The 27,139-nt window shown below is 38.2% G+C and overlaps 1 protein-coding gene across 3 annotated transcripts; it reads left to right on the top strand.

Annotated features, from left to right (window-relative positions):
* Positions 1-22,083: 22,083 nt before the first annotated feature.
* LOC145012321 (uncharacterized) lies at positions 22,084-26,092 on the top strand. 3 transcript variants are annotated; one of them, XM_078971115.1, is made up of 16 exons: positions 22,084-22,362; positions 22,453-22,575; positions 23,224-23,297; positions 23,390-23,489; positions 23,722-23,859; positions 23,942-24,046; positions 24,128-24,211; positions 24,288-24,403; positions 24,508-24,609; positions 24,695-24,811; positions 24,946-25,002; positions 25,083-25,149; positions 25,261-25,314; positions 25,413-25,487; positions 25,707-25,742; positions 25,838-26,092. In XM_078971115.1, exons 3-16 carry the CDS (start codon positions 23,263-23,265, stop codon positions 25,973-25,975), a joined length of 1,224 nt encoding a protein of 407 aa, XP_078827241.1. In that variant the 5' UTR covers positions 22,084-22,362; positions 22,453-22,575; positions 23,224-23,262; the 3' UTR covers positions 25,976-26,092. The 3 variants fall into 3 exon arrangements, with proteins under 3 accessions (XP_078827241.1, XP_078827240.1, XP_078827242.1); XM_078971114.1 differs by lacking the exon at positions 22,453-22,575; XM_078971116.1 differs by lacking the exon at positions 22,084-22,362 and having other exon boundaries at positions 22,437-22,575.
* The last annotated feature ends 1,047 nt before the right edge of the window (positions 26,093-27,139 follow it).

The following is a 27,139-nucleotide window of genomic DNA, read 5'->3' as shown; positions in this document are numbered from 1 at the left end:
GAATGGTCATAACTTCTTCATTATAACTCGGATTTTAGTGTTCTTTATATGTATGAAAACCTTGTTACAATATCTACCACTTAGTATACTTAATTACGGTTTTATAAAATTTTAAATTTTGACCTGAATTTTGCTGTTGTTACATTATCCCCCCGTTAGAGAGAATTCCGTCCCGAAATTCGCATTTTGACTGGGACTTGAATACTTGTGGGCAGGCGTGAGTGCTTATGGTCCATTTGTTCCTCTATGAATCTAGATCCTAATGTGCGTGTTTCAGCGGACCTTCATTACTCCGCCTATCACTTCGACCGATCGGGATCGTGCGGTTTTGGGTTTACTTACTTATGTTCTTCTAAATGTTAGCATATTCACTCGATGAATTAGGGAAGCTATGTTTTGAAGTTCATGGTTGGATTCACTGATAGTTTCTAAGCTTGGATTTGACTTGTTGTAAGCGTGGTTATTCTAATTGATCTGTTGGGGGATACTACGGGAAGGTTGTAAAGATTCCTCACATGAGTACTTTGGGGTTTTGGAAGTAGAAACCAATTGGTGTTTGTGTCGGGTTTGTCATTATAAATCGATCGGGTTTCGTTAGTTGATGGTTAAAGTAAAAGGGTCTTTTATAACACATGGAACTGGTATGGGTAGGGCCACACCAATCCATGTCGAATGCTGATGTCGGTACTTCTCATTGTACGATGTTCGTTAGTGAAATAATGCATTCTACGTGTGTGTTTTCAGTGCTTTTTAGTCTATCTCTATTATTACTACTATGAAAGTTTTGTTTAATGGTTAGGGTGTTTGTTCAAGTATATTTTTTTTTAAAACTTGTGACTCACGGAACTCCTCTGCGTCCCTACTATCAAATGGAACGTACGTAACTAAGTTATCAAGGAGAAATGTACCCAGAATAACCGTGGGGTCTGCAATAGCCTCCTCTTGGTCCATTGCGAATACTCGGCCTCCTCCACCAGCATTCATGATGTTTGACTCCAGGTAGTCCCTTCGGAAGTGTCCCGCTACTTCGCACTCATAACAAGCACGGTCTACTCCTATATTTGTGGCTGGAGTAGTTGGTTGGGCTAGTTCTCTGCAGTAGCGGATGGTGTGTCCCTTTCTATTACACCTAACACAATGCATTTCACGGCAGGGTCCGTGATGATGAAAGTTGCATCGGTTGCACTTAGGCTGGTTGCCGTTGTACGACCTTTTGGGTGTAGCAGTATGGTTACTCATGAATTAAGGGAAAAGGATAGGTACTTTTGTTCTATCTGTCTTCCTTGTCCCAATCGACAGAAAGGGCATGCGTTGGGCTTTCAAGTTTATTTGCATGGCAGCACGATCACTCGTAGTCTTGGGAAGTCTCCGTCCTGGAGTTCATAGTAGAAACCATACCAGGTTCATCAATCATAGTCTCAGGTATATGAGCTGTATATAAATAGGCTTGAAACTGTGGGTCTTTGGATTGAACTTAACGTACTACACGTGTGGTACTTCGGGGCGGTTTGTTGAATTTTTCTTCGGAAAGGATGAGAAACAATAAGTGCTCTATGCACGAGTACTTTGGTATTCTGGAATGACGGCTTTGCTAGAAAGAGAATTTCGGAGGAAGAGATGTACGTATGAAGCTGTTTTTGTGAGGATCAAATTGAATCAAGTCATATGATAATGTCGAAATCATAAGGAAACTTAAAGACATTAGATTTGAACGTAAGATGTTTACAGACAAAACACAACCGTGCAACCATCAACAGAGTTACAGCACTTTAGACTACTATAAGACTATTGCTGCGAATAAGGTATACTACAAAAGGTAAGTATACGCAGTACGAGCATCCCTATACCGACGGGATCCCGCAAGAGATAAGACTCTAGTTGCACTAGTTTTAAACATGCTTTAAAAAGACATACATAATACTGACGATTGGAAGTGAACGTATACTATAGTAGGTTCTTTCGTTGCTTCTTTCCATTCTGAGGTCAAACTCCTCCGGATTCGCCGTCGTCCTTCTCTGTTGGACAGTCCCTCTTGAAGTGTCCCATTACGCCACATAGATGGCATATTCGAGAGATTTCGACATTGGTGTTTGAGGTAATGTGTTGGGTCCGAGTCCAGCAGCAATTGGTAGTATGTCCGTTCTTGTTGCATTTAAAGCGGTGTAACGGACAACAACTACCTAGATGATGGAAGACGCACTTATTGCATTCCGGTAGGTTTCCGGCATACTGCCTAGCTGGTGTAGGGACAATTGGGATACCAGAAGGGATGGTAGTAGGATGTACAGATGTCGTGGCTGCGAAGGTTGCCACATGTTGTTGTCTTTTGCTCGTCCCTTGGGGTGATTTTCCTTTAGCTTTAGCCCAGAGCTTTCGTTTGTTATTCTTGGGCTTGGGATTCGGGGTTTCGTGGTAGTTTGTTGCCCGTTGAGGTATTTGATTGTTACTTGGATTGGAGTTATTGTTAACAATCTTGCTAACATTCGCGCTGTTAGCATTAAGGTGGGTCAGAACAGCTGATACGACAGCCGAGACTGCAGCTTGAAAGGTAGCTGCATCAATCTGAAGAGTTGGTGTTTGGTTGATGGATTGATCGTTTTTCTTTGGCGACATGATTCTGATAAGGAAATAACAAGAAGAACTATAAGTTTTAATGATTCGAAAGTCGCGCATTAGTGTTTTGTTATATCAGAAGTTTGGTTTACCCCTGAATAGGGTTTTGAGTTCGAATCATAAGGAGAGTAGATAAACTCATGAATTGGAGAGGTATGCAAAGGGTTTAATAAAGGAAATACATCATATATTATAAAACATGGTGCATTACATTTTGTAGTTAGGAAAATTTGACCTATCTAAAGGTCTCCGATTACAAGGTTAAGAAAAGTAAGGACTTTATCCGAGGTCTTATGCCATGACAAAATTTTGAAAGTCAGACAAGTATTATTTGTTACATGAGCTGGCTACATGGGTCTTAGATTCTGCCAACTGACGCTCCATCTCGAGCATACGTTGTTCATGTCTTGCCTGGTAGCCCGAAGTTCTATCACTTCGGTTTAAGTTGCTGCTAGCTCTCTCTGCAATGCTTCATTTCGATTTACGATTCTCTCGTGAGCTAATCCTAACTGTCGGATGCGAACTGTGTTGACTCCAGTGTTCGCATCATTTTCCTCATTTCGATGGATGGTCGTCCGTCCTTGTTCATCAATGCGAGAAATCCGACGAACCAATATAGGAAGGGCTCTGTCTGCTGAGCCCCCCTCGCTTAGGTTGTAGAAGCTTCGGTCTCCGTTGAATTGAAGGGGTTGATCCTGTTCGCGGCTCCACCTATTCAGGTTAGTTGCCCAAAAGGGCATCGAGCCATGAAATTCCAGTCGAGGATTAGGATTTTGAATTGGAGCCGTTAAGGGTAGGTTATTGTTCTCTGGATCTGAGTCTGATTCTTCTTGCATTCCTTCTTCAGGATCATTCTCTATCCCTTCTCTATTACCTTGGTTGGGGTAGTAGGGGTCACCGGGGTGATGGAATCCAGCCATTTCAGTCTATACGAGAATAGGGTTAAGAATTGATTATAAGCTAAAGCACATGGAATTTACTCTTAAGTTTAAGGGTTGAAGGCACTCGAATACTCCCTTAGTATTCTTTAACGATATGCTTTTGGTAAGTTTTAAATTTGTTGTCCATTGCAAACACTCCTTGGCATACGTTAGTCGGTCCTTGGACAAATATAGTTGATCAGGCTACATTCTTCCCAGTTCCGATTACATGTCCCAAGGCATACCTGCACTGCACAACTTATTTATAATACTTATATATTGTTTTAATTATGATACTGACCATGTTATTAATATGAAATGAATGCATGCCTACTTTAAAAAAATTAAAAAAATTTAATTTTAAAAGTATGACTCTTACTCAGAGTGTTTTTTCCCAGTTGCGTTTATAGTTGTATACCAAAGATGGTTTTGATATACTTAATTCACTATAAACAATGCTCTGATACCAATCTGTCACACCCCCAAACCAGAACGGCGGAAACGTTCGAGGGCGGAGGACGTCATATTCAGTATCATAACAGTTCATAGAAAGGAAATTACACATCACCATATACATTAAAGTTTCCAAAATGTTTACATAACTGTATTCGTTACATGTTCAAAAGTTAACTACATAAACATCTTTCAAAAGAAGTAATTAACGTCAGTACGTTAATCCCCATAAGTTGATTTCCAAATCTGCTTAGCGGTTCCCTGAGAATACAAGTTATTTCAAAGAAAAAGTGTCAACAATTAAGTTGGTGAGTTCATGAGTGGTGTTTTGAGAAAATGTACGCCATTCGAAAGTTCGTGTATGTTTTCCAGAAAACGCAGTATTTCAAATGTAAAGAGTTGTCATTTGTTGTGTTGAAAGTGAATGTATAAGATCCAGAAAATCCCATATTTTCCCTGATGGTTGAGATACGAATTGTTGTGTTTTCCAAGAAAAACCCTTATTTTCTTATAAAAGTATGAAATGCATATGAATGTTCGTGTTATAAGTTGTAAATAATTGCACCAGGAAAATCCCTTATTTTCCTATTAGTTGTTTGGTTTGTATATAGGAAAAACCCTTATTTTCCTAACATAACTGGCAGTCTCTAAGACCGAAAATCGCAAGAAACCGACGTTCTTAAAAGTTGTGTCATAGTTTTATATAATAAAGCTATACGAAGATCGCATTTGTTAGATGAAGAATAGTTTTAATAGCTACTCGTTCATAAAAGCATAATACCATAATAATTGTATATTCGATGAGTTTTATAACCATACTAAACATAATATGCCTGTAACGACGTTCTTCAGGCGTCGCAGCGTTATGACAACTGTCACCCCAAAAGACGGACTATAGCTAACAGTCAGGGCGCGGGATCATGACTTCCCGTATAGATCTATACACATTTGACACGTTCTCCGAACGGGAGACTCTGGTTATAGACAGGACTAGCAGCATTACTTTCTAATAAAGAAAAGTAACGTTTGAAGATATACACGTCTCATGGATTCTCAACTAAGTCTATATTAAGGTGATAGTTTTGTATGCAAAGTTGATCCTTTTTCACAATGTTTGACAAAGCAAAATCATAAGTTTTTAGAATGTATAAAACGATTTAACAATGAAAGGTACTTTGAAATCATTATATACTTTGTATAATGTCTAATGCACGCAAAGTATGACAAGAGTTTTTCGTAATAGTAATGAGCTCCAAGAGATTTATTCGATAAAACAATTGAAGTGAAACTTTATAAAATACACGATAATAACCGTATGTTTACTTGTATTCCCCCCTAAAAGAGTATAAAAGCATTTAGAATGTATTTAAAGTGTGTTTGGAAGGGGTGTGAACTCACTTGAATGTTTGAAGATAGCAAGATGGAAAACCGGGCAGAGTTTCGTCTCGGGAAACGGATCTCTCGAGATTCTCGGGAAATCTCGGGAGTCTCGGGAGTGTAAAACTTTCTTCCCACCTTGGATATGAAAATCGGGCCTTTGGGATGATTCCGAGCGTTGAAACGCAGAGCTTCGGTGCGAGAAAGGAAGGAAATTAGCAATTTTGGCGGGCACCCTCGTATCCTTTTTATAGGGGTCTGGGAGGTTGCGTTACGCGGGGCGTACTAGAGTACGCGCTGCGTACTCATGCATCATGCATGAGCGCATCCTCGGTCGAAACATTGGAGCGATGTGGAGGAACCGGAGCCTAGCATCCGAGTACGCTGGGTGTACGACGGATCGGACCGGTGACTCCTTCTTCGGATAATATCGGGCTTTAATTTAATTTATATTTAAATTAATTAACAAACTTCAAAAATTCATATCTTTCTCATACGAACTCCGTTTTCGACGTTCTTTATATCCACGCGAAGGTAAGACTACAATCTACAACTTTCGTTTAGACTCCGTTGGCTAGTGTTGACTTTATTTTTAATATTATATTTTTAATAGGTTGGGACAGGAAAAATCCGTTAAAATTCCATAACTTCTTCATCCGACGTCCGTTTTCGTCAGACTTTTTACCGTTGCGCTAGAATTGTTGATCCCTTTGATTCTCATTTAGGTTGTTTTGGCCAAAAGTCTCTCGATCTCTATTTCGAGTTTTTAGCTGTCTACTGTCATATCTGTAACTTAGAAAAATCACAACTTCCTCATACGAAGTCAGATTTGGACGTTCTTTTTATGTACGGTTACGGTTTGACGATGTCTATGACTTTCATTTAGACACCTAAGGTCAACAAGTGTTTTGTTGAAACTTTGTGTTTTTACGTAACTTCGTATTGCCGGTTTTTTGTCGGGAAACTTAGAATGGTCATAACTTCTTCATTATAACTCGGATTTTAGTGTTCTTTATATGTATGAAAACCTTGTTACAATATCTACCACTTAGTATACTTAATTACGGTTTTATAAAATTTTAAATTTTGACCTGAATTTTGCTGTTGTTACATTATACTAAAACGCATTGGTAACTCGATGTTATAAAACGTGCTCTTGTGTATAATTCAATGAGTGGTAGAACAAACATATGAGTCGAAGTTTATCTGTTCCTTCTTGGATTAGAAGCTGATATCTGGACCCCTCAATGATTTTGTTTTGACCTATGTACCGGGCCCGGTCAGAACTAAGTTGATGTGTTCAATTGAGTTCATTGTCAAACAAATCAGAAATCGGGAAACAAACTATTGGACAATAAGTAAGACATTGTTCCATGTATTTGTCCGACTGATATCTAGAAAAGAGGATTATATGATCACTTATCTTAAATGGTGTATCATCATCTTCTCAGTTCCGAGAAATCTTGAAAGAGCTACGATTGTCGATCGGTTCCTGAAGTCATACTTGCAGTTATAGTTATTAGACTTATCCAAGTGGGAGACTGTTTGATAAGGTGTCTAAGTCCATAACTATTTCTGGTATGTACTTGACCCGACCCGGCAAGGTCCATTTGGGTTGCATGGTACCATGCAATTGGATAGACTAAATGAGAGAAATAACACTTGTGGATTATTAATATATTATAAGTTCTAATATATTAATAATATTATTTAATTAGTTTGATCAAGAATTAATTTAGAATTAATTAAGTGATCAAAAGATAACTAATTAAATATATAGGTTGATTATGTAAATCATCCATAACTTGTATAGTGGGCTAAGAGGCTCCATGGATTATCAAGTTGGGTTAAACCCATAGGATGCTCCATGGATGCTCCATAGGAGTTACAAACCCATGGGTCATGGAAATGAAAAGTCATGACACATTAGGGTTTGCATGGTGTAACCCTAGATGTGTCAACACTATATAAGGAATCCATTCTCCACCAAAATCGGCTACACACATGAACAAGTGAGGGCTAGGCCGATTTTCGCAAGTGTAAGATTCTCTCAAAGTCTACTCCTTTGCATTTGGTGTTGTTCGAAGCATTTGAGGCATCACACTTGGGGTGCTAGGCTCACAAGGTTTCAAGGATCATAAGCAACAGCAAGGTAAGTTATTCTATCTTTCATTCAAGTTAAAATTGTTCCCTATGTATGCTAGATAGGAATATAACCTTGGAATTCAACTTTACATGATAATTAGACAAACATAGATCCAAGGTTATTAGGGTTACATGTACACTTAGGAAGTGTTAGAATGCTCAAAACCCATCAACTTCTTCCAGAACTTGGAAGTGAAACACACATCTCGATCTGACACAATCGAGATCAGCACACCATGTCGCGATACCACCTCTCTCACATACACTTCTGCCAGCCTCTCTGCGGAAGAGCTCTCAATGATAGCAAGAAAATGAGCGCTCTTCATCAGTCGGTCGAAGATCACCCAAATTGCATCGATGCCTCTCGCAGTCCTTGGCAATTTGGTGATAAAATCCATGGAAATCTATTCCCACTTCCACTGGGGAACCTCAAGCGGTTGCAACTTGCCATGCGGACACTGGTGCTTAGCCTTAACCCTACGACGGGTCAAGAACCTCTCTACAAACCAATCCACATCCCTTGTCATACAGGGCCACCAATAATCTCTTTTTAGGTCCAAATACATCTTAGTGGCCCCAGGATGGATTGAAAACCTCGACATGTGCGCCTCCTCCATCAAAATAGCACGTGCCCCACCCTCAAATGGCACCCAAATCTGACCCTGGAAGGTCATAAGCCCTCGGCTATCAGCAATGAAATCTGATATCTGCCCAATCACCCGCTCTTGCTTGCGGTTCTCCGGTCTCATAGCCTCCACTTGGGCCTCCCGAATGGTGTCCAACACCGGAGTCATCACTATCAACCTCATACAAACATCTCGCAAAGGGGGCACTCTCTGCCCTGCGACTCAAGGCATCGGCTACCACGTTAGCGTTGCCCGGGTGGTACATGATCTCACACTCATAATCCTTTACCACGTCCAACCATCTCCTCTGATGCATGTTCAGGTTGGGCTGATCCATCAGATACTTCAAGCTCTTGTGGTTTGTGTATATGGTACACCGAACCCCATACAAATAGTGACGCTAGATCTTGAGGACGAACACTACAGCCCCCAACTCCAGATCATGTGTAGGATACCTCGTCTCATGAGGCTTCAGCTGCCTCGATGTGTATGCTATCACATGCCCTCTCTGCATCAGCACCGCACCCAGTCCCGATATCGACGCGTCACAATATACCACAAAGTCCTCCATTCCCTCCGGAAGGGCCAACATTGGGGCTTCGCACAATATCTGGCGAAGTGTCTCGAATGAGGCCTGCTGCTCCGGGCCACAACTGAAAGCCACGCCCTTCCGGGTCAGCCTGGTGAGAAGAACCGCAATCCTAGAGAAATCCTGAATGAAACTCCTAATCTATGAAGGGGATCTCGGCACCTCCCAACTCATCACCGCCTCAATTTTGGCCGGATCGACCAATATCCCATTCCGGTTGACAAGGTTCCCTAGAAACTGGACCTCCCGTAACCAGAAATCACACTAGGAGAATTTGGCGTAAATCCTCTCTGATCTCAGAACTCCGAGGATCTCCCTCAAATTCTCCTCATGCTGCTCTCTGGACCTCGAATACACCAATATATCATCAATGAACACGATTACTGAACGATCCAACATCAGCCTGTACACCCTGTCCATGAGATCCATGAACGCTGCCGGTGCATTGGTGAGCCCGAAAGGCATCACCACGAACTCGTAATGCCCGTAACAAGTCCTGAACGCTGTCTTCTGGATATCCTCATCACGCACCCTCATCTGATGATATCGATAACTCAAATCAATCTCGAAAAACCAAGACGCTCCCTGCAACTGATCGAACAAATCGTTGATCCTCGGTAAGGGGTAACGGTTCTTGACCGTCAGCTTGTTCAACTTCCGGTAATCAATGCACATCCGATGTGAACCATCCTTTTTCTTTACAAAAAGGATCGGCGCTCCCCACGGCGAGCTACTCGGCCGAATAAAACCCTTCCCCAGCAGCTCCTGAAGTTGCGAGGATAACTCCTACATCTTTGGAGGTGCAAGGCAATAAGGCGCCTTGACGATAGGCGCTGCCCCCGGAACCAAATCGATATGGAACTCCACCTGCCTCTCGGGAGGCACACCCGACAAATCCTTGGGGAAAATATCCGGGAACTCACGCATTGTCGGGACCTCATCAACCGACCTCGATCTCTCTGTACCTACCCTTGTATCCACCACATAAGCCACAAACCCACTACAGCCCTGTTGTAGACTCCGCCTCGCTCTCGCGGCTGATCAAAATGTCGACTCAAAACAGGTACCCTCGTCATAAACCGTAAGAACTCCCCCACTAGGGCCTCGTATGGTCACCAGTTGTCGCTCGCAATCGATAACCGCTCCAAATCTACTCAACCAGTCCATGCCCACGATGAAACAGACATCTCCCATAGCAATTGGGACCAAATCAATTGGAAACTCAACGCCGAATATCTCGAGTACACATCCTCGAATTACATCAGTGGCATACACTGCTCTCTTGTTAGCTATGGAAACTCGCAAAGGTCGACTCAACGTCTTACGATGAATACTGATGTGCTAACTAAAGGCTAACGACACAAAAGACCGACTCACACCCGAGTCAAATAACACCAAAGCAGGCACAGAACATACAAGACATGTACCTACGCATATCACAATATAAGCATAACACCACAAACTTAGAATAAACATATGAAAGAATACATACCAGTCACAACATTAGGTGCTACGCGGACCTCCTCCACTATCAACCGGATGGCTCTCCCGCTAGCCTTCGGCGCCTCGGCCTTTACCGACCGACTCTATGTAGCTCGAACAGCAGCAAGGACAGACCCCTGAAAAGCTCCCTGAGCTGACCCTCGTAACTGCGGACACTTGGCCTTCCGGTGTCCAGTCTGGTTGCAGTGAAAACAAACTGCAAACCCCTTGGGGCAATCCTTGGCCATATGCCCCTCCTTGCCACACTTGTAGCAAGACCCTACTCTGCACACCCCCTCATGACTTTTGCCGCACTTGCCACAATTGCGGCCGTTCTAGTTCCAAGATCTCGAATCAGCAGGCTTAGCCTACTTGGCAGCCGGCTGGGACTGTGCCGGTCGCCGATCCCTCCCTTGAGACTCCGCCTCATCCCTGGCCTGAGTCTCTAGCTCAATCTCCCTCTTCCGGGCATTTTCCTGAAGCTCGGAAAATGTCCGGTACGTCAAGTTCGCCACGAACTTGCGGATGTCTCTCCTCAAAATGCTCAAATACCGGCTCATACGTGCCTGCTCAGAAGACACGTGCTCAGGGCAGAACATCGCCCTCTCATGAAACATCCTGGTAATCACAGTAACAGACTCAGTACCCTGCTTGAGGGTCAGGAACTCCTGGGCCAAATGCTCCCTTTCCACTGGGGGAACGTACACATCACGAAACATAGCGGTGAACCTCTCCCACGTCACCGCAGCAAGCTCTGTAGAAGAATAGTGCATTGTCACAAACTTCCACCAATCCTTCGCCCCCAAGCGAAGCTGGTTCAGCGCGAACCGAACTCTCAGATGCTCCAGACATGAACAAGTGTAGAAACACCCCTCAATGTCAGAGATCCACCTCATCGCAGCTATCGGATCCTGAGTCCCATCAAACTCTGGTGGCTTCGTGTTGCTGAACTCCCGATACAACAACGTGTCACCCCCGTGCGGCCTGGCAGCAGCAACGGCCGCAGTGGCTGTAGCAACAGCAACATCAGTAAAAGCAGCATAACGCTAATCAAAAGTCTCGATTAGGGTGGTCTTGATAGACCCGAACATCTCTGGAATCTCAGCACGGATGGCAGCAGCCACCTCATCATGAATCATCTGGCGGAGCTCCTCATCGCTCACCCCCCTCACTAGTCCCTGGCCTGTGGCGTGTCCCCACCATGATGTCTCTCTGAAATTCAACACAAGATATCAAAGACTCGCTCGAGTGTACACACACTCGATATCCCAATCCTACTTGATCCCTGGTACCCTAAGGATTCTTACTTGGGTTGCGCACAGATCCGGTGCCTTCGGTAGTACGGGCCCAATACTACCACCCACATTGCATCAATATTCACCCCAAGTCCTCCTCCTAGGATCCCAAATCCCAAGTACTCTACTTTCTCTCTACGCATAGTCCACTCTCAAGCAGATCTCTCACAAGCTCCTCGCTGCTATCTATTTACTCTTAAGCATCTCCTAGCAGCAAAAATCCATAGGCTAAGGCATCACAAATCAGGCCACTCTAGTCCTAATAAGAATACCTAGCCTACTCTAGCATGCATATCATATCATAGCATATCTCATAAATCATAACGTAAGGGTATTTTGGGAAATCACCGTTCGGGTGCTGGCTGATTGTACACACTGCTCTGCTCTGCTCTTTCAAAAACTTATTACTCTTGAGAAAATTTTGTAAATTTTATTTTGAAAATCCCTCAAATCCTCAGTTTGAGTTCAGATACGCCCGAAGGTGCATCTGAATCCCTCAAACCAAGGCTCTGATACCAACTTGTAACACCCAAATTTTCAAATAAAATTTTAAATTTTTAAAAACACCTTTTCATTCATAATTGTTATAAAACATCACTGTATCACATAGTCAAATCATAACAGCACATCCCAAGATCATAATATAAAAACTCCTCGTGTGTGTACTAATCAAGCCGGCGCCTTCCCGTGATCCTAATTGGTACCTGAAACACATAACACAACACTGTAAGCATAAATGCTTAGTGAGTTCCCCAAAATACCACACAAAACACATATTAGCCACTCGAGGCTAGAACTCTGTTTGACCCTCTGGCCAATGTGTCTCAGTGGGACCCTCCAGTCTCATAACTCTGTGGGCCCTCTGGCCCTAACTCTGTGGACCTTCTGGTCCTAACTCTGAAAACTCTGGTACATACATGGCATAAATCACATAGAAATCACATCATGCAAAAGCATACAAAATACTCTATCACTTAATTCTAATTACCACTCTATGTAAAGTATAGTGAGAAGACTCACCTCGGGTAACTCAGTAAAATCTCGAACTCTGTAAAATCCGATCTAGCCTCCGCCTAATCATATGAATTAAACACTCTAAATCAATACATCCCTTAAGGTTAGGCTATTCCCTTTCTTAGTACTCTCAGAAGGGTAAAAGACCATTTTACCCCTCTCATGGCTCAAAGACCCTAAAGTTGACCAAACCCTAAAAGTCAACAAAATTCAACTCCCCGGGTTATGCTACGCGTACCACACATGTACGCTGGGCGTACCTGGTGTGTTCACAAAAAATGGGGTGCACGACCCCTTACGCCGCACGTACTGGGATTACGCCCTGCATAACTCCCAGTTTCAGACTCTAAGCATTTTGGGGTCTTAATCAGTTAAGACCCACATCCAACTTCTAGATCTGGCCATTTTATAACCCTCTTAATCCATAAAGTCGGTGACTTTAAGCCTTTGCATGGCTGGATAAGTCACTAACACCCATAATACTCCACTTCCTAACACTAGAAAGCTCAATACTCAAGCATGACCTCATATCCACGACCAAGATGGAAACTTTATGGATTTATAACAGAAATACCACTGAAATGGGACAGATCTAGGTCCATGGAGCACATTACACTCATAAAGTATCCACCTTTGGGACTTTTAACCCTAAAATGGTCCATGCAATCATCTAATAAAATAAGGAGGAAAGTTTTGAACTTTATACCTCCAAATGAAACTCCTTCCTCTGTAGATCTCAGATCCAAACTTGCACTTCAAGCTCTAGCCTCCACAAGCTCCTCTCCTTCTTCTTCACTAACACACCAAGGCACTTTTAGCTCCAAAACACTCACACTCAAGTTAAGGACGATTGGGAGGCTCTCTTAGGGTTTCACTCACTGATATGGAGGCTGAGAAATGAGCCTTAGCATCCATTATATAGTGCACAAGTCCAATATTAGGGTTTGCGTCTGGACCCATTACGCCCAACGTAACCCTGGGTACGCCCAACGTACCCAGGCGAGTCCGCGTCCAAATTAAGTGCATGAGTACGCGCATCGTACTTCGCAGTACGCCCAGTGTACTCATTTGCTAAAAGAACTCTTTCAAAGGACCACTTTTGGCAACTTGAAAAAATGGAAGGATATAATAGCTTTACCTGGATTTCGGGATGTTACAATTCTCCCCCACTAGAACCAGACTTCGCCCTCGAAGTCTCATGCCGAAAACAACTCTGGATGCTGCTCCCGCATCTCTGACTCCGGCTCCCTAGTCAGCTCGGACCCCTTCCGATGTTGCCACTGGACCTGAACTAGTGGCACCTCCTTGTTCCTCAGAACCTTGACCTTCCGGTCTAAGATTGCGATCGGTCTCTCAACATAATTCAGACCCGTGTCCACCTGGATATATTCCAATGGTACCACTGCCGACTCGTCGGCTATACACTTTCTCAGCTGAGACACGTGGAAGGTATCATGAATCTGGCTCAACTCCGCAGGTAACTCCAATCGATATGCTACCCTGCCCACCCTCGCAATAACCCTGAACGGTCTAATGTACCGGGGCCCCAACTTGACCGTTTTCCTGAATCGAATCACTCCTTTCCAAGGAGACATTTTCAGGAGTACAAAATATCCAACCTGGAACTCGAGCTCGGATCGACGCCTATCCGCGTAACTCTTCTGGCGACTCTGGGCCGTCAGCAATCTCTATCTAACCTGTTGTATCTGCTCTCTCGTCTGAAGCACTATCTCAGTGCTGCCCATCACTCTCTGCCTTACCTCTCCCTAACAAATGGGAGTCCGACACCTCCTCCCATACAATAACTCAAAGGGAGGCATACCAATGCTCGAATGGTGACTGTTGTTAAAAGAAAACTCAGCCAAAGGTAGATACGTGTCCCAAATCCCTCCGAAGTCCAACACACATGCTCGAAGCAGGTCCTCGAGCGTCTGAATCGTCCGCTCACTATGTCCGTCCTTCTGCGGGTGGTAAGCGGTACTGAAATGCAGCCTAGTACCCAACTCCTCAGGGAACTTCTTCTAGAACCTGGAAGTGAAATGCACATCTCGATCTGACACAAGACTTTAAATTATTTTTCGTGTTTCCTAACTCTTATTCAATTTAGAAATAATGTTTGTAATTTATTTTTATCACTTCATTGTCATTCTATGTAGTGGTTTTGAGATTCAAGCGAAATTGAAGTATCAAGTATATTAGTCCTAGTTTTCAACTTTGACTTAAGTTCCTACGAGACCCAAACCTAATTTCTACTACTAGGTCAAATGCATGATGTGTGTATATGATTCATGAAAAGGTGCTCAAGTCAAGGAATGACCCGAATTTGAATATGTGTTATAGTTAAAGTAACTATAGATGTTATGTATCAATGTGAAATTGAAGTACACTATCCTTCAATTCCACGGGCGTAGGTAAGCTGAAGGTTGGTAGATCCTAGGACCTACTTATTTTTTTTAATATTAATATTTAGTGTAAGATATATATATATATATATATATATATATATATATATATATATATATATATGTGTGTGTGTGTGTGTGTGTGTGTGTGTGAAAAAATTGGAGATTTACCTTATTATTTTTGTAGGACCTACCTTGTAATCTTTTGGATATATATATATATATATATATATATATATATATATATATATATATATATATATATATAGGTCCTACAAAAATAATAAGGTAAATCTCCAATTTTTTCACACACACACACACACACATATATATATATATATATATATATATATGTGTGTGTGTGTGTGTGTGTGAAAAAATTGGAGATTTACCTTATTATTTTTGTAGGACCTACCTTGTAATCTTTTGGATATATATATATATATATATATATATATATATATATATATATATATATATATATATATATATATATATATTGTAATCCACTTAAAATAGTTCACTTTCAATCCATTTAAAATTTATTCATTAGCCAATAGCCCAATTCATTTATTTTATTTTTTTAAAAATTCACGAAACGTGATCACCGATCGACATCTCCTAACGTTTGACGCATCATCACGTTCTCGCCTGCCTGATCGATCAATCGATTCCATTGTCCACCGTTCGGACAGGGCACCAGCCACCGTCTCCCCTCCACTAGGCATCACCAACTCGTGCCCATATTTTATATATTTCAATTTTTGTATGATAATTTAAGGTCGTATATTGAAAAAAACTGTTTTAGAAAATATCGATAATGATATAATTATGAATATATTTCAAGGTATAAAACCTAATAGAGTTTAAATGTAAAACTTTATTATAAATATTGAAGTTATGTTTAACTATTTAAAGGCATACGACTCGACTCGACACCATTAGCATTTTTTTTACCTTTCTTTCTTTCTTTCTTTTTTTTTTTTTTTAATTTTTTTTTTATTATTTTTAATTTCATTACAAAAGGAACCACGCGATTTTTGGTTCTAGATTCGCCACCGTTCAATTCTACTTGTTTCCAAGTTTCTAGTAGGTTATAACATAGCTCTTAGTTACAAAGTCTAGTATGTATCGTGCCTATATATGCAACTAAGTTTAGTCAAATCTAAAACCGACTCGAATTTTGACGGTTGTTACAGGGATGATTGTGGCAGGTGGTTGTGGTGGGTGATAGGTGGGGTAGTGGTGGCGAGTAGTGGTGATGAGTGATGAAAGTTTTTAAAACACTGCTAATAACCAGTTTTTAAAACACTACTAATAACCAAAAATCAAAAATATTTTAAAATAAAACTAAAGTATATTATTTTTGTATTTTTCGAAAATGGAATACGTAATATAAGTTTTGTAAGCAGGCCACAAGCATGTATGTTTGTATTTTTAAGCTTCAAAATCTTATCAGGCTTCTGTTTTGTTTTTCTTCTTTAAAAAATTCAAATATATATGACAAATAATGGATTAACAATACTCTTAAATAAATTCAAATATTGTGATATACCGAAAGGAATTACATAGTGGTTAGTGCACCATAAAAATAGCTACAATGTAGATTATGACACTAAGACGTAATCACGAGTAACAATAAATGAACCAGGTTGGAATATTAGGTTGAGGGAGAAATCATAAATAATTTATATGATGCACATCTTTAAATTAACCCGGTTGGAAGAGTAGTGTCACGAAGAAATTATAAATTATAAATGATTTATATACGAGGACCTTTTTGCTGTTTGGATTAACAAATTTTTCCACCCGATACGTGATATAAGTTGGAAAAATCCCTACGAACATATCTAAGATGTTTTTGCAGGGGAACTATTTAATATTTGTGCGAATCTCACGGGATATTATCAAACATATTCTCAACAATATGTTTTAGCCATTATACTCATCACATATTATATATATAGTGGGTGTCACATCAACACCACATTCTACTACAACTAACATTTGATACCTATCACTAATATACCACTCCACATCATTATTTTTATCTTTTTTTTTTTTAATTCAAAAATACAATAAAATTACATTTTTTATAATTAAAAAACATTCATTTTTTTAAACTATTTTTTCATTAATTATAAAAATAAAATAACAACTTCAAACTACATTACTTAGTTAATCTAGAAAAAAAAAACATTACATTATTTAAAACAAACAAACATACATATAAAAATCATAATCGTCGTTCATGCTACGTTGGTACAAATGATCCGCGACATCTTCTCGAAGATTGAAACACGTTTCACTGTTATGAATTTCAACAACTCGCTCTAAAAAAACATTCGTTCCGGGTACGAACTCCTCAATTGGAACGACAACGTCGTTCAGATCATACGTGCAAATCGCTCGACCTTCATCTTTAATAATCATATTATGCATTATAATATATGCTAGGACCATTCGTTTAATTCTTTCTTTATCCTAGAGTCGTGTAGCATATTTCACTACATGCCATGTCTGCTTAAGGACTCCAAATGCCCTCTCGATATCCTTTCTCATCGATTCCTGTTTTTTTGTAAAATTTTTTGCCTTTTCACTTCGAGGAACTGAGTATGCCTTCATCAATGTAGAATAATCCGGGTATATCCCATCGCCAATGTAGTAACCGTATTTGTATGCGTGCCCGTTCACTGTGAACGTCATATCAGGTGCTTTGTCGGTCCACAAATATCGTTGAAAAGTGGAGACTGGCCAAGAACATTAAGGTCGTTGTTAGACCCCGCTACTCCAAAAAAAGGCATGTCATATCCATAATTCTTGAGATGCAACAACTTCTAGGATGATAGTTGATTCACCTATATCTCCTCGAGTGAACTGACCACGCCATGCAGTTGGAAATTTTTCCCAAGCCACATGTGTACAATCTAGACTGCCAAGCATACCCGGAAATCCATGTCTCTCTTCATGAGCCGAATATAATCTCTCAATATCACGTTGAGTAGGTTTGCGCAAATATTCTTCGTGAAAAACCTCATAAAGACATGCAGAAACCAATCTACACATTCAACTGCGGTCCTCTCAGATACTTTCAAGTATTCGTCAGATGCATCACATGCTATACCGTATCTCAAATACCTAAGAGAAGCCACACATTTTTGAATACTACTGAAACTCATTCTTCCTCTAGCGTTGGGTTTTTGTTTGAAAAAATCATAACGAGATTCTAAAGCATTATTAATACGTAAAAATATAACATTATTCAGATGGAAAACGACGTTCGAACGAGTCGTCATTATAAAGACAATTATTGGCAAAGTAATCATGTACCAATAAGTCGTGTGCGGCTTTGCGATCACGATTGATGACCGCCCTTGTACGAGCTGCATTCGAAGTTTCTTCGTCGTAAATGTATTGCACAACGTTGAAGAATGTCTCGACGAATTCTACGTTATCATCTGAGTCAAAACTTTTTAAAAATTCTATATGTATTGTGGAATCCATGTGTATGTGTTTTGTGGTTTTAGAGAATAGAATGAGGTGTAAGTTTTGGTATAATAAAAGATTTATTTATATATAGTGAATTGAGTTTGAAAAAAAAAAGGAAATGACCAAAATAGCCGTTCAATGGCCAAAAAACCCACAACCAATCACATTGTTTGTTTGAATCCGTCGTCGGGAGCACGAAGAAGCACGACCACGTCTGACCACGAAACGTCGGGGTGGTGTGCACGATCCGTTATCGTGGCCAACTAGACAACGATTCCATTCGTGGTATGTATACCACAAGACCTTATAGCACGATCAAACAAAAGAAAATAAGTCAAGTCGGAAACCAAAGTGAGATAATTAATTTTGAAGTCAACAAACTTCTTAAGACGTAAATCTTAAATAAATCACTGTTTGTTGTCGGGATTGCAAACCCAATACGGTCAAGAACGTTGACGGTTTTTTACACATGTATATAGACTTTACTGACCTCAACAAGAAATGTCCTAAGGATTGTTACATTTTTACCAAATTTGAAGGAAAAGTCGAGTCTAATTAAAGGTTTTTGTTAAAATGATATTTACAAAAAGCATGTAAAAATTACAACCAATTCAAATGAAAAACAAGGACGAAGAAAAGACTACATTCTATACTAGCATTGTGCGTTATGTTACCATAAAATGTCTTTGGACCTCACAAACATCAACAACCTAATATAATTATCATTTTCATTTCCGTATTGTAATTTGTTTATATAGTTCATTAATGTCTTTGTTAAATAATGTTTTATTTTTTAAAAATATAGTGTATGCCAAAAAAGTAATAAATTAGATGAAAGATTTTTATAAAAATGTATTACGAAATTGATAATCGTTTATTTAATTGAAAAGAATTTTTGAAAAATTCTCCATGAATGGAAAATTTATGATAATTTTGTTTAAATTAATTTAATAGAAATATAATATTTTAGCTTTTTTTAGAGTAACTTATCAATCTTGATGCTCTAAGGGTGGAGAGAGTCCCATCCTCCCAACCCACTCAACCCACTGCCATATCAGTGCCATATCAGCATTTCTCTCTCATCTTTCTTTCATCTTTCTCAACCCACAACACATGGAAATCCTATCTTTTCCAACCCACTTAATTTTTTATTTTAAAATAAACACAAACTAATAAAAATTATACAAAACTAAATTACAAAATATTAAAAATATACAAACTAATTTAGAAAATAATCAAAAAACATATAAAATTGTTTTGATAAAAGTTTTGATGCATAATGCACAAATGATTATTGCTTGAATTGTAATATATGCATGCTATGCTTTTTTTTCTTCGAAAATTAAATGAAAAAAGAGATGCGTGACCCTACGAAGCAAATTGATAAAGTTTCTTGCGGTTTCTAAAAGCCGCTCAAACTAATTTTTCCAAACCCACATAAACCGCTTGCTTGGAAGGAATGGTAACCCACCGATACTACCCAAAAATTTTGCAGCCCGCCTTTCCATTCCGTTCACCCTAATACCCAGAAATCTAAAGATTTTTTTTAAGATAAAGCTAAAATTAAACATTTCATAGAGTAAAATACACGAGTGGTCCCTATAGTTTGGGGTAATTTGCACGTTTGGTCCTTAATTTATCTTTTTAACTTAGAAAGTCTCTACTGTTTGTTTTTGTTACACATCTGATCATTGTCTTACCTAAAAAGACTATTATTTAAATAGAGAAAAATAGTAAGGTACGTAAGGTAAGATGAGGGAGTGAGGTTGAGGGTGTGTTTATTTAAATAAATTAAAAAATCATTGACAAAATAGTCTTTTTAGGTAATATAGAAACCATGCACTTAACAAAAACAAACACAAGGATCTTTCGAATTAAAAAAATAAGTTAGGGATCAAATACGCAAATTACCTTAAACCATAGGGACCATTCGTGAAATTTACTCTATTTCATATGGTTATTGTTACAGCGAATTTACCATTTCTACTTTAAAAGGCGTTTTTTTTTTTTTTTTTTTTTTTTTTTTCATCATGAAGGTATGAAGTATGAACTACACTTTTACTGGTTAACTTGAAATTTTTACACGTTTTAATTGGTTGTCTCTGACATGACATGACAGGTAGGAAGGAAGCTTGATGACACGCTTCTTATTCTTCCACCCATTAGTTGTCGTGGCTGCCTACTCATTGAACCTTGGATCCCAAGGTGAGTAGTGGTCCTCCCTCGTATAAAATCATACTCATATGGACATTAAAGAAACATAACTCTGAAACTATTCTTCCTTTTTCAGCCAAACATTACCCACTGAAAACATGAAGTGCATTAATCGACAATGGAGGCTCCACCACTATCACCAAAGTTTATAAATTTGAGAAAACGCCTTACAGTAAATGATCTCCACTCCATTATCTGTGACTGTGGCTGGGAAGGAAAACTGATGGGGACAGATGTTGAAATACAAAATGTGAAAGTGGGTTGTAGACGAGACTTTGTCATTTCCAAGACCTAATTCATCTATCTATATCATGAAGTTCATGGTTACCAAGGAAATTTCAAGTGATACCATTTTTCTTGGGTGCGGTGGCGATTGTTGTTGTGTCAATTATTCTGGTCATGAACAAGTGAAATCAGTGGCTAATGAGGCGGGGGTGAAGACCAACCTTGTAACATATATAATATGGTACATTGTAAAACTACATTCGAAGTGAAGATTAACCTTCATGTAGAACTTCATTGTTAACGAAACCTGATGATCGATTGTGAGAATAGATAATGAGAGCGTTTATGAGAGATAAAGTAAAATGCACAGTTTGATAAGATATAAGAAATAAAGAAAAGGAAGAAAAATAGTCATTTAGTGTCCCATACTAATATGTGACGTGACAATTTCATTAAATGATATGAAAGTTTGAGGAAGGAATTTACCGAGTGATCCATTCATTTTAGGAAAAAAGATATTTTAAAACCATAAAAATCAAGATTATACATTTAGAAAAAAAAAAAAGCCAATAGGATTTGAAATGATAAGTTAGTTGAGCTACACTAACAATAACTTTATTTTAAAAATTATAAAAAAGTTTGTTTTTTGTATTTTTCAAAATGGTATAAGGTGTTTTTTTTATGCTTCAAAATCTTATGAAACTTCAGAATTTTATATATAACTAAATTCAAATATAAATAACAAATAATAGAATTTCAAAATTTCGATATATTTAGGATATTTTCAAATATTGATACGAGATAATAGTCTCTTTCAACGAAACAAACTGTACATAACTTAAATACTTAATTATCATTTCAAACAATTCATGTTTAATATCATCGAAATCAACTAACTATAAACTACATAACAAATGATTTTATATCATGTCACACTAATTTATTTATTATTAGGGAACTTCATAAACCACAATTAACGTTCTTCATGTTCTCTAATAATTACTAATAGAATTACTAAAATATTATTCAAAAGAGTACGTAGGATAATCCAATACAAAAGACACTGTATCCTGTTAAGAATAATCAGAAAGAAAGATCATTTAAAAAATTGTAAAACTTAGTCGTCTAAATTATATCCTAATAATGGTGGGGAAATAAACTATTTAATTAAGAAAATTCCTTTTACGCATTTTATATTAATGATTTTACCTTTGATAATTCAAACCAATTTGATTTGTCTTTATCATTATTCATTAGCGAGGATCCTTCAAAACTCAATAAGTATTTTTCCAAAAACTCAAACACGACGGAAGCGCCTAAGTTCTTCAGTAACAATCATTGAATCCCACATTTTTGTGCTGAAGAACTTCACGAGGAGCACTCGTTTCCCACAATCACGTTTCTCATACGAACTTTTGATTCACGAAATCTTCAAGATAAGAGTTGTTAAACCCACATTTGGTTTCCTCGAAATATTTCTGGGGTTTTGTTTTTTTCTTTCGCAAAAGCAGTTTTCAGGTACTCTTTTATGCAAAAGTCGCTTGCTTATGTGTGTATACGTATGTTTTTAGCCATATGAGTGAATGAAACAGGTGATATATACTGCAGGAAAGGTTTTTTTTAATGATTGAAGTAATTAATACTGTGATATAAATGTAAGCAAATCGAGGTGTTTTCCTCTGATTCTCCATACCCAAGAACTAGGGTTTCTGAATCCTTTTATAGTTTGCGGTACATTATTTTACTCTAATCATTTCGTTTTTTTGTTTTTATTTTTATTTGTGATGTTTGCTATTCTGTGTGTTGGGTAAATTTCAATTTTGATATGTAAATTGTTTAAAATTCGTCAATTTGTCAAAGTTGGTTGCGTCTATGGAGAAACCGAAGGAGAAAATCATATATTGCGTCTTGTATGCAATCTTATTTGGTTTGTTTTTGTGTAAAATTTCGTTAAAGAATTAAGTCCAAGATTACATTTAGGTTTTTCTGGGATTCTTTCTTCTTGTAAGGATCTTTAATGATCAATCTTTCTCTTGTTCATAGACACAAGTATTTGGGTTAAAAGATGAACAAAAATTCAAGTTATTGAATTCGGGTTCATGATTTGCTTTGATCATCTACTTTTTTTTTTGGTAGTTCATGACTTCTTGAAGGGGTAAAAAACCATAAAACTTTTGTCTAAAGTCTAAATAAATCCTCAAAACTACAAACAACTGTCTTTTTGTTGTTATTTTATTGTGGATTAAAAATCTTGTAGCTTCCAAAACGGTTTCTTGATTGTTGTTGTGGACTTGTGGCATATGAAAAAAAATATTGTTTTGCTGATGTAAGCTGTCTTTTTTTGTCATTTACTGAGTGGCTTCTTTGGTTTAACCGCAGAATGCAAGCTAATTTTGGAGTTTAATTTGTCTTGTCACTATGAAATCTGAAGAATATAAAAGAAGGGGTCATAGGTTTGTGTCATTTTCCAAAAAAAGTTGATACTTAGAAACTCTTTGATGAAATTTATCATGTTTAACTTGTTTGTGAATGATGCGATTTTCAGAAAACCAAATGAGTGTATGAGAGCAATTGTAACAATCATAGTTGGTATTGTTTTTGGGTTCTTCATTGGAGTATCATTTCCTGCTTTTTCACCACCAAAGGTAAATATACTTTTTGATACGAGTTTGACTTTTAAGGGTCAAACGAGTTATATTTGATTTAAAAAACGGTTAAGAGTTATTCACTTATACACAAAATTGTCAACTTGTATTTGAATTGAACTGTGTTCTAGATTAGACTTGGAAAGAATCCGTGTAAAATACGCATTTGGAAGTTAGTAATTTCAATTACCAAAATCAAAAGTTTGACTCTTTAATGATTTAAAATTGATAGCTTAAACTCATACCTCCAATTGATACGTATCTTGGAGACAAAAATTCGGGGCGTTCTACACAAACAATCTTAAATGTGATTTCAGTTACAAGGGACAACGTGTCAACTGATGCTAGAAAAATTGATGATCCTTCATTGGTATACAACTATACATTCTTTTCATTGGCTATAATATTGATTATTTATGTTTTTCTTTAAATTTCATAAATTATATATGCAGATTTATGTTTCATCTAATCCCCGAGGTGCAGAAAGATTACCTCCAGCAATACTTGCTTCTGAATCAGACTTCTTTCCCCGAAGATTATATGGCACACCAAGTGAGGTTAGATTCGTCTTTTTCATCTTTTCTTTTTCAAAAACTCATTGAATTTTTGGTAATCTCTAATGAGATCTTTATTTGCAGGATTTAACATTCAAACCAAAGTATCTTGTGACTTTCACAGTTGGTTATAATCAGAAAGACAACATTGACCAAGCGGTCAAAAAGGTCAAACTCTCTCTGTTTTTTTACCTCCACCACCTCCTGCCGCCTATCTCCGCCCTAATGGTGGTTGCTTGTACAGTTCTCAGACAACTTTACTGTCCTTCTCTTCCATTATGATGGCCGGACAACCGAATGGAATGAATTCGAGTGGTCAAAACGAGCTATTCACATAAGTGTTCCAAAGCAAACAAAATGGTAACAACTAACAAATATTACTTCAATATATGATTGTTTTATTAGTTATATAACTTATATAACTTATAGTTGACTTTTTTGTTGACTTTTTGTTGACATTGAAGGTGGTATGCGAAAAGATTTCTGCATCCTGACATTGTTGCTCCATACGACTTCATATTTATCTGGGATGAAGATCTTGGAGTCGAGAATTTTGATGCTGAAGAGTGAGTAGTGTTGATGGAAAAATTGTTGTGTTTTGATTAGTCAATGTTTGACTTTGATGGGTTGTTTGAATCTTTATGTTTTTAGATATATTAAACTTGTGAAGAAGCATAAATTGGAGATATCACAGCCTGGTTTGGATCCTAGTAGTAAGGGTTTGACATGGCAGATGACTAAGAGAAGAGAAGATCTTGAAGTTCATAAGTAAGTCAATGCTTTCACCATTTATATATATATATATATATATATATATATATATATATATATTTTACATAAATGGAACCTTTTTGTATGAATTTGAATTGATTTTTATGTTAAAAATAAAACTTTTTTTGTAGAGAAACTGAGGAAAAACCGGGGTGGTGTAGTGATCCACATTTGCCTCCATGTGCAGCGTATGTACAAACTCTTTGTAACAAGGGCAAATTAGTAATTTTACCGTGAAAATTTCTGACCTTACTAGTTGTGGATACAGGTTTGTAGAGATCATGGCTCCTGTATTTTCTAGAGAAGCTTGGCGTTGTGTGTGGCATTTAATTCAAGTATATTATGGCATAAACTATCATTAAAAACTTTTTTCTTGTTAAATTCAGTTATTTCCATTATCAATATAAAATAATTATTAATTTTATTAACTTCGTTTATGAATGTAGAATGATTTGGTTCATGGATGGGGTCTTGACTTTGCTCTCAGAAAATGTATTGAGGTAATACTGATTACATCATATCATTGCATGTCTTTCAAGAAACCTTAATGCATTATTCATATAAACATATGACTTTTTTTTGTTTTCTAATGAAATAGCCTGCATACGAAAGGATTGGAGTTGTAGATGCACAATGGATTACTCATCAAGGCGTGCCTTCACTTGGAAATCAGGTAAGAAGCAAATTTCCGAAATTGCCCTTGTTAGCTTGTGAGAGGGCTAGGGGAGCACCATCATCCTCCAAAATGTTGTATGAACAAAAACTGTCTCTTTTTTGGACTAAATGAACAATATGAAGTATAGTAATGTCAATTTTACCATTCTGTCCAAGTCTAACTTAAATTTTCTCAACTTGAAATGACAATTTTACCCTTCTCTTCTTCTGGTTGTAGGGAAAAGAAGAGAACGGAAAAGCACCATGGGAAGGGGTATGCAACGAATCTTGCTCTATCACATATGCATGTTGACAATGTTTTTGGAACATGTTTGACTTTTTGGTGTTGACTTTTTTTTTTGGTGGTAGGTGAGAGAGAGGTGTAAGAATGAGTGGAAGATGTTTCAAGATCGTGTAGCCAAGGCAGAAAGAGACTATTACAAGTCAGTTGGTATTGGATCCACGGATCATGATGCAAATTGGGTGACACCCGATAGAATTCAGTAGTGGTTTAGTGATCATTGATATGCTTACATCTTATAGATCACATAGTATATGATCATTTAGAGGTGAATCTTTACTATATACAAATTTATGGGTATTAATGGAAAGATGGTTTTCTTAGAGGGTAGAAAGGTAATTAAGTAACTCGTTCTTGAAAGGTTTTAATGAGTTTGCAAAGGTTTGTGTTGGTAAGAAGGGGCAAGTTTCTAACTTGATTCCTTTAGCCATTTTGGAGAGTATAAAATCAACCTAATATTAAATAGTAAATTACATAATTTGTCCCTCGTCCGAGTGTCAAATTGCAGATATAATCTTTATTTTTTAAAATTAACTCGGATCGTCCATATAATGTTTTTTTTTTCTCTCGGATAGTTGTTCCTAACGAACATAAAATGACTTTTATTCTTTTTGTCTCTTTTTTACATGTTTTTTGATTTGTTTGTTATTAACAATTTAAAACAAAAATAAAAAAGTAAATAAAAAACAAAAAATGAGCCCACCACCACAAACATTTATCCTCTACCCTAACCCACCCACAACCTTCCTCAATTTCTCTTTGGTTTATCTGCTACCACCGGACCACCGCGCACCATTGTCAACCTCCACCTGTTTTTCTCTCATAAACATGGTTGATGACCATTCTTCCTTTGTTCTTCTTCCTAGTTGTCCTTAAACCACCACGATCTTCCTAGCTCATGTGATACAAAGCAAAAAGAGAGATGGAAATGAAGTTGTCATTGCCACTTGTTCACAAATCTACATTCTAGGTGGTGGTTTTCGGAGGTGGCTTCGCATTCTCCACCCAATATATCCAGTGGTAACCCAATAGATCCGGTGGTAACCCAACAGATCTGGTGGCAATGAGATTTTTTTTTGCAGGTGAAGATAAAGGCGTAGAGGTGGTGGATGGTGGTTGTGGCTTAGTGAAGACATGGACCGAAGTGGAGGCACAGATCGAAACTCCAATCGACGGAGATGGCGGCGTAAATATGACGAAACCTTAGCCGACAGACACTTGGAAGTGATGATTACTTGTAGATCTGAGGTGGCGTTTTAGCGATGGTGCAGACCTGAGGCGACGTTCAGTGGTGCTAGAGGGGAAGGAGCCCAGAGGTGGTGTCGCCGACGTTCAATGCTGATAGAGATGAAGGATGCCAGAGAGGAAAG

Source organism: Lactuca saligna, chromosome 8 (assembly GCF_052625555.1).
Source record: "Lactuca saligna cultivar CGN05327 chromosome 8, ASM5262555v1, whole genome shotgun sequence".
In the NCBI taxonomy this organism is placed as follows: domain Eukaryota; kingdom Viridiplantae; phylum Streptophyta; class Magnoliopsida; order Asterales; family Asteraceae; genus Lactuca; species Lactuca saligna.
The sequence above is the reverse complement of the archived record's forward strand: the minus strand, read 5'-3'. Positions and strand labels throughout refer to the sequence as shown.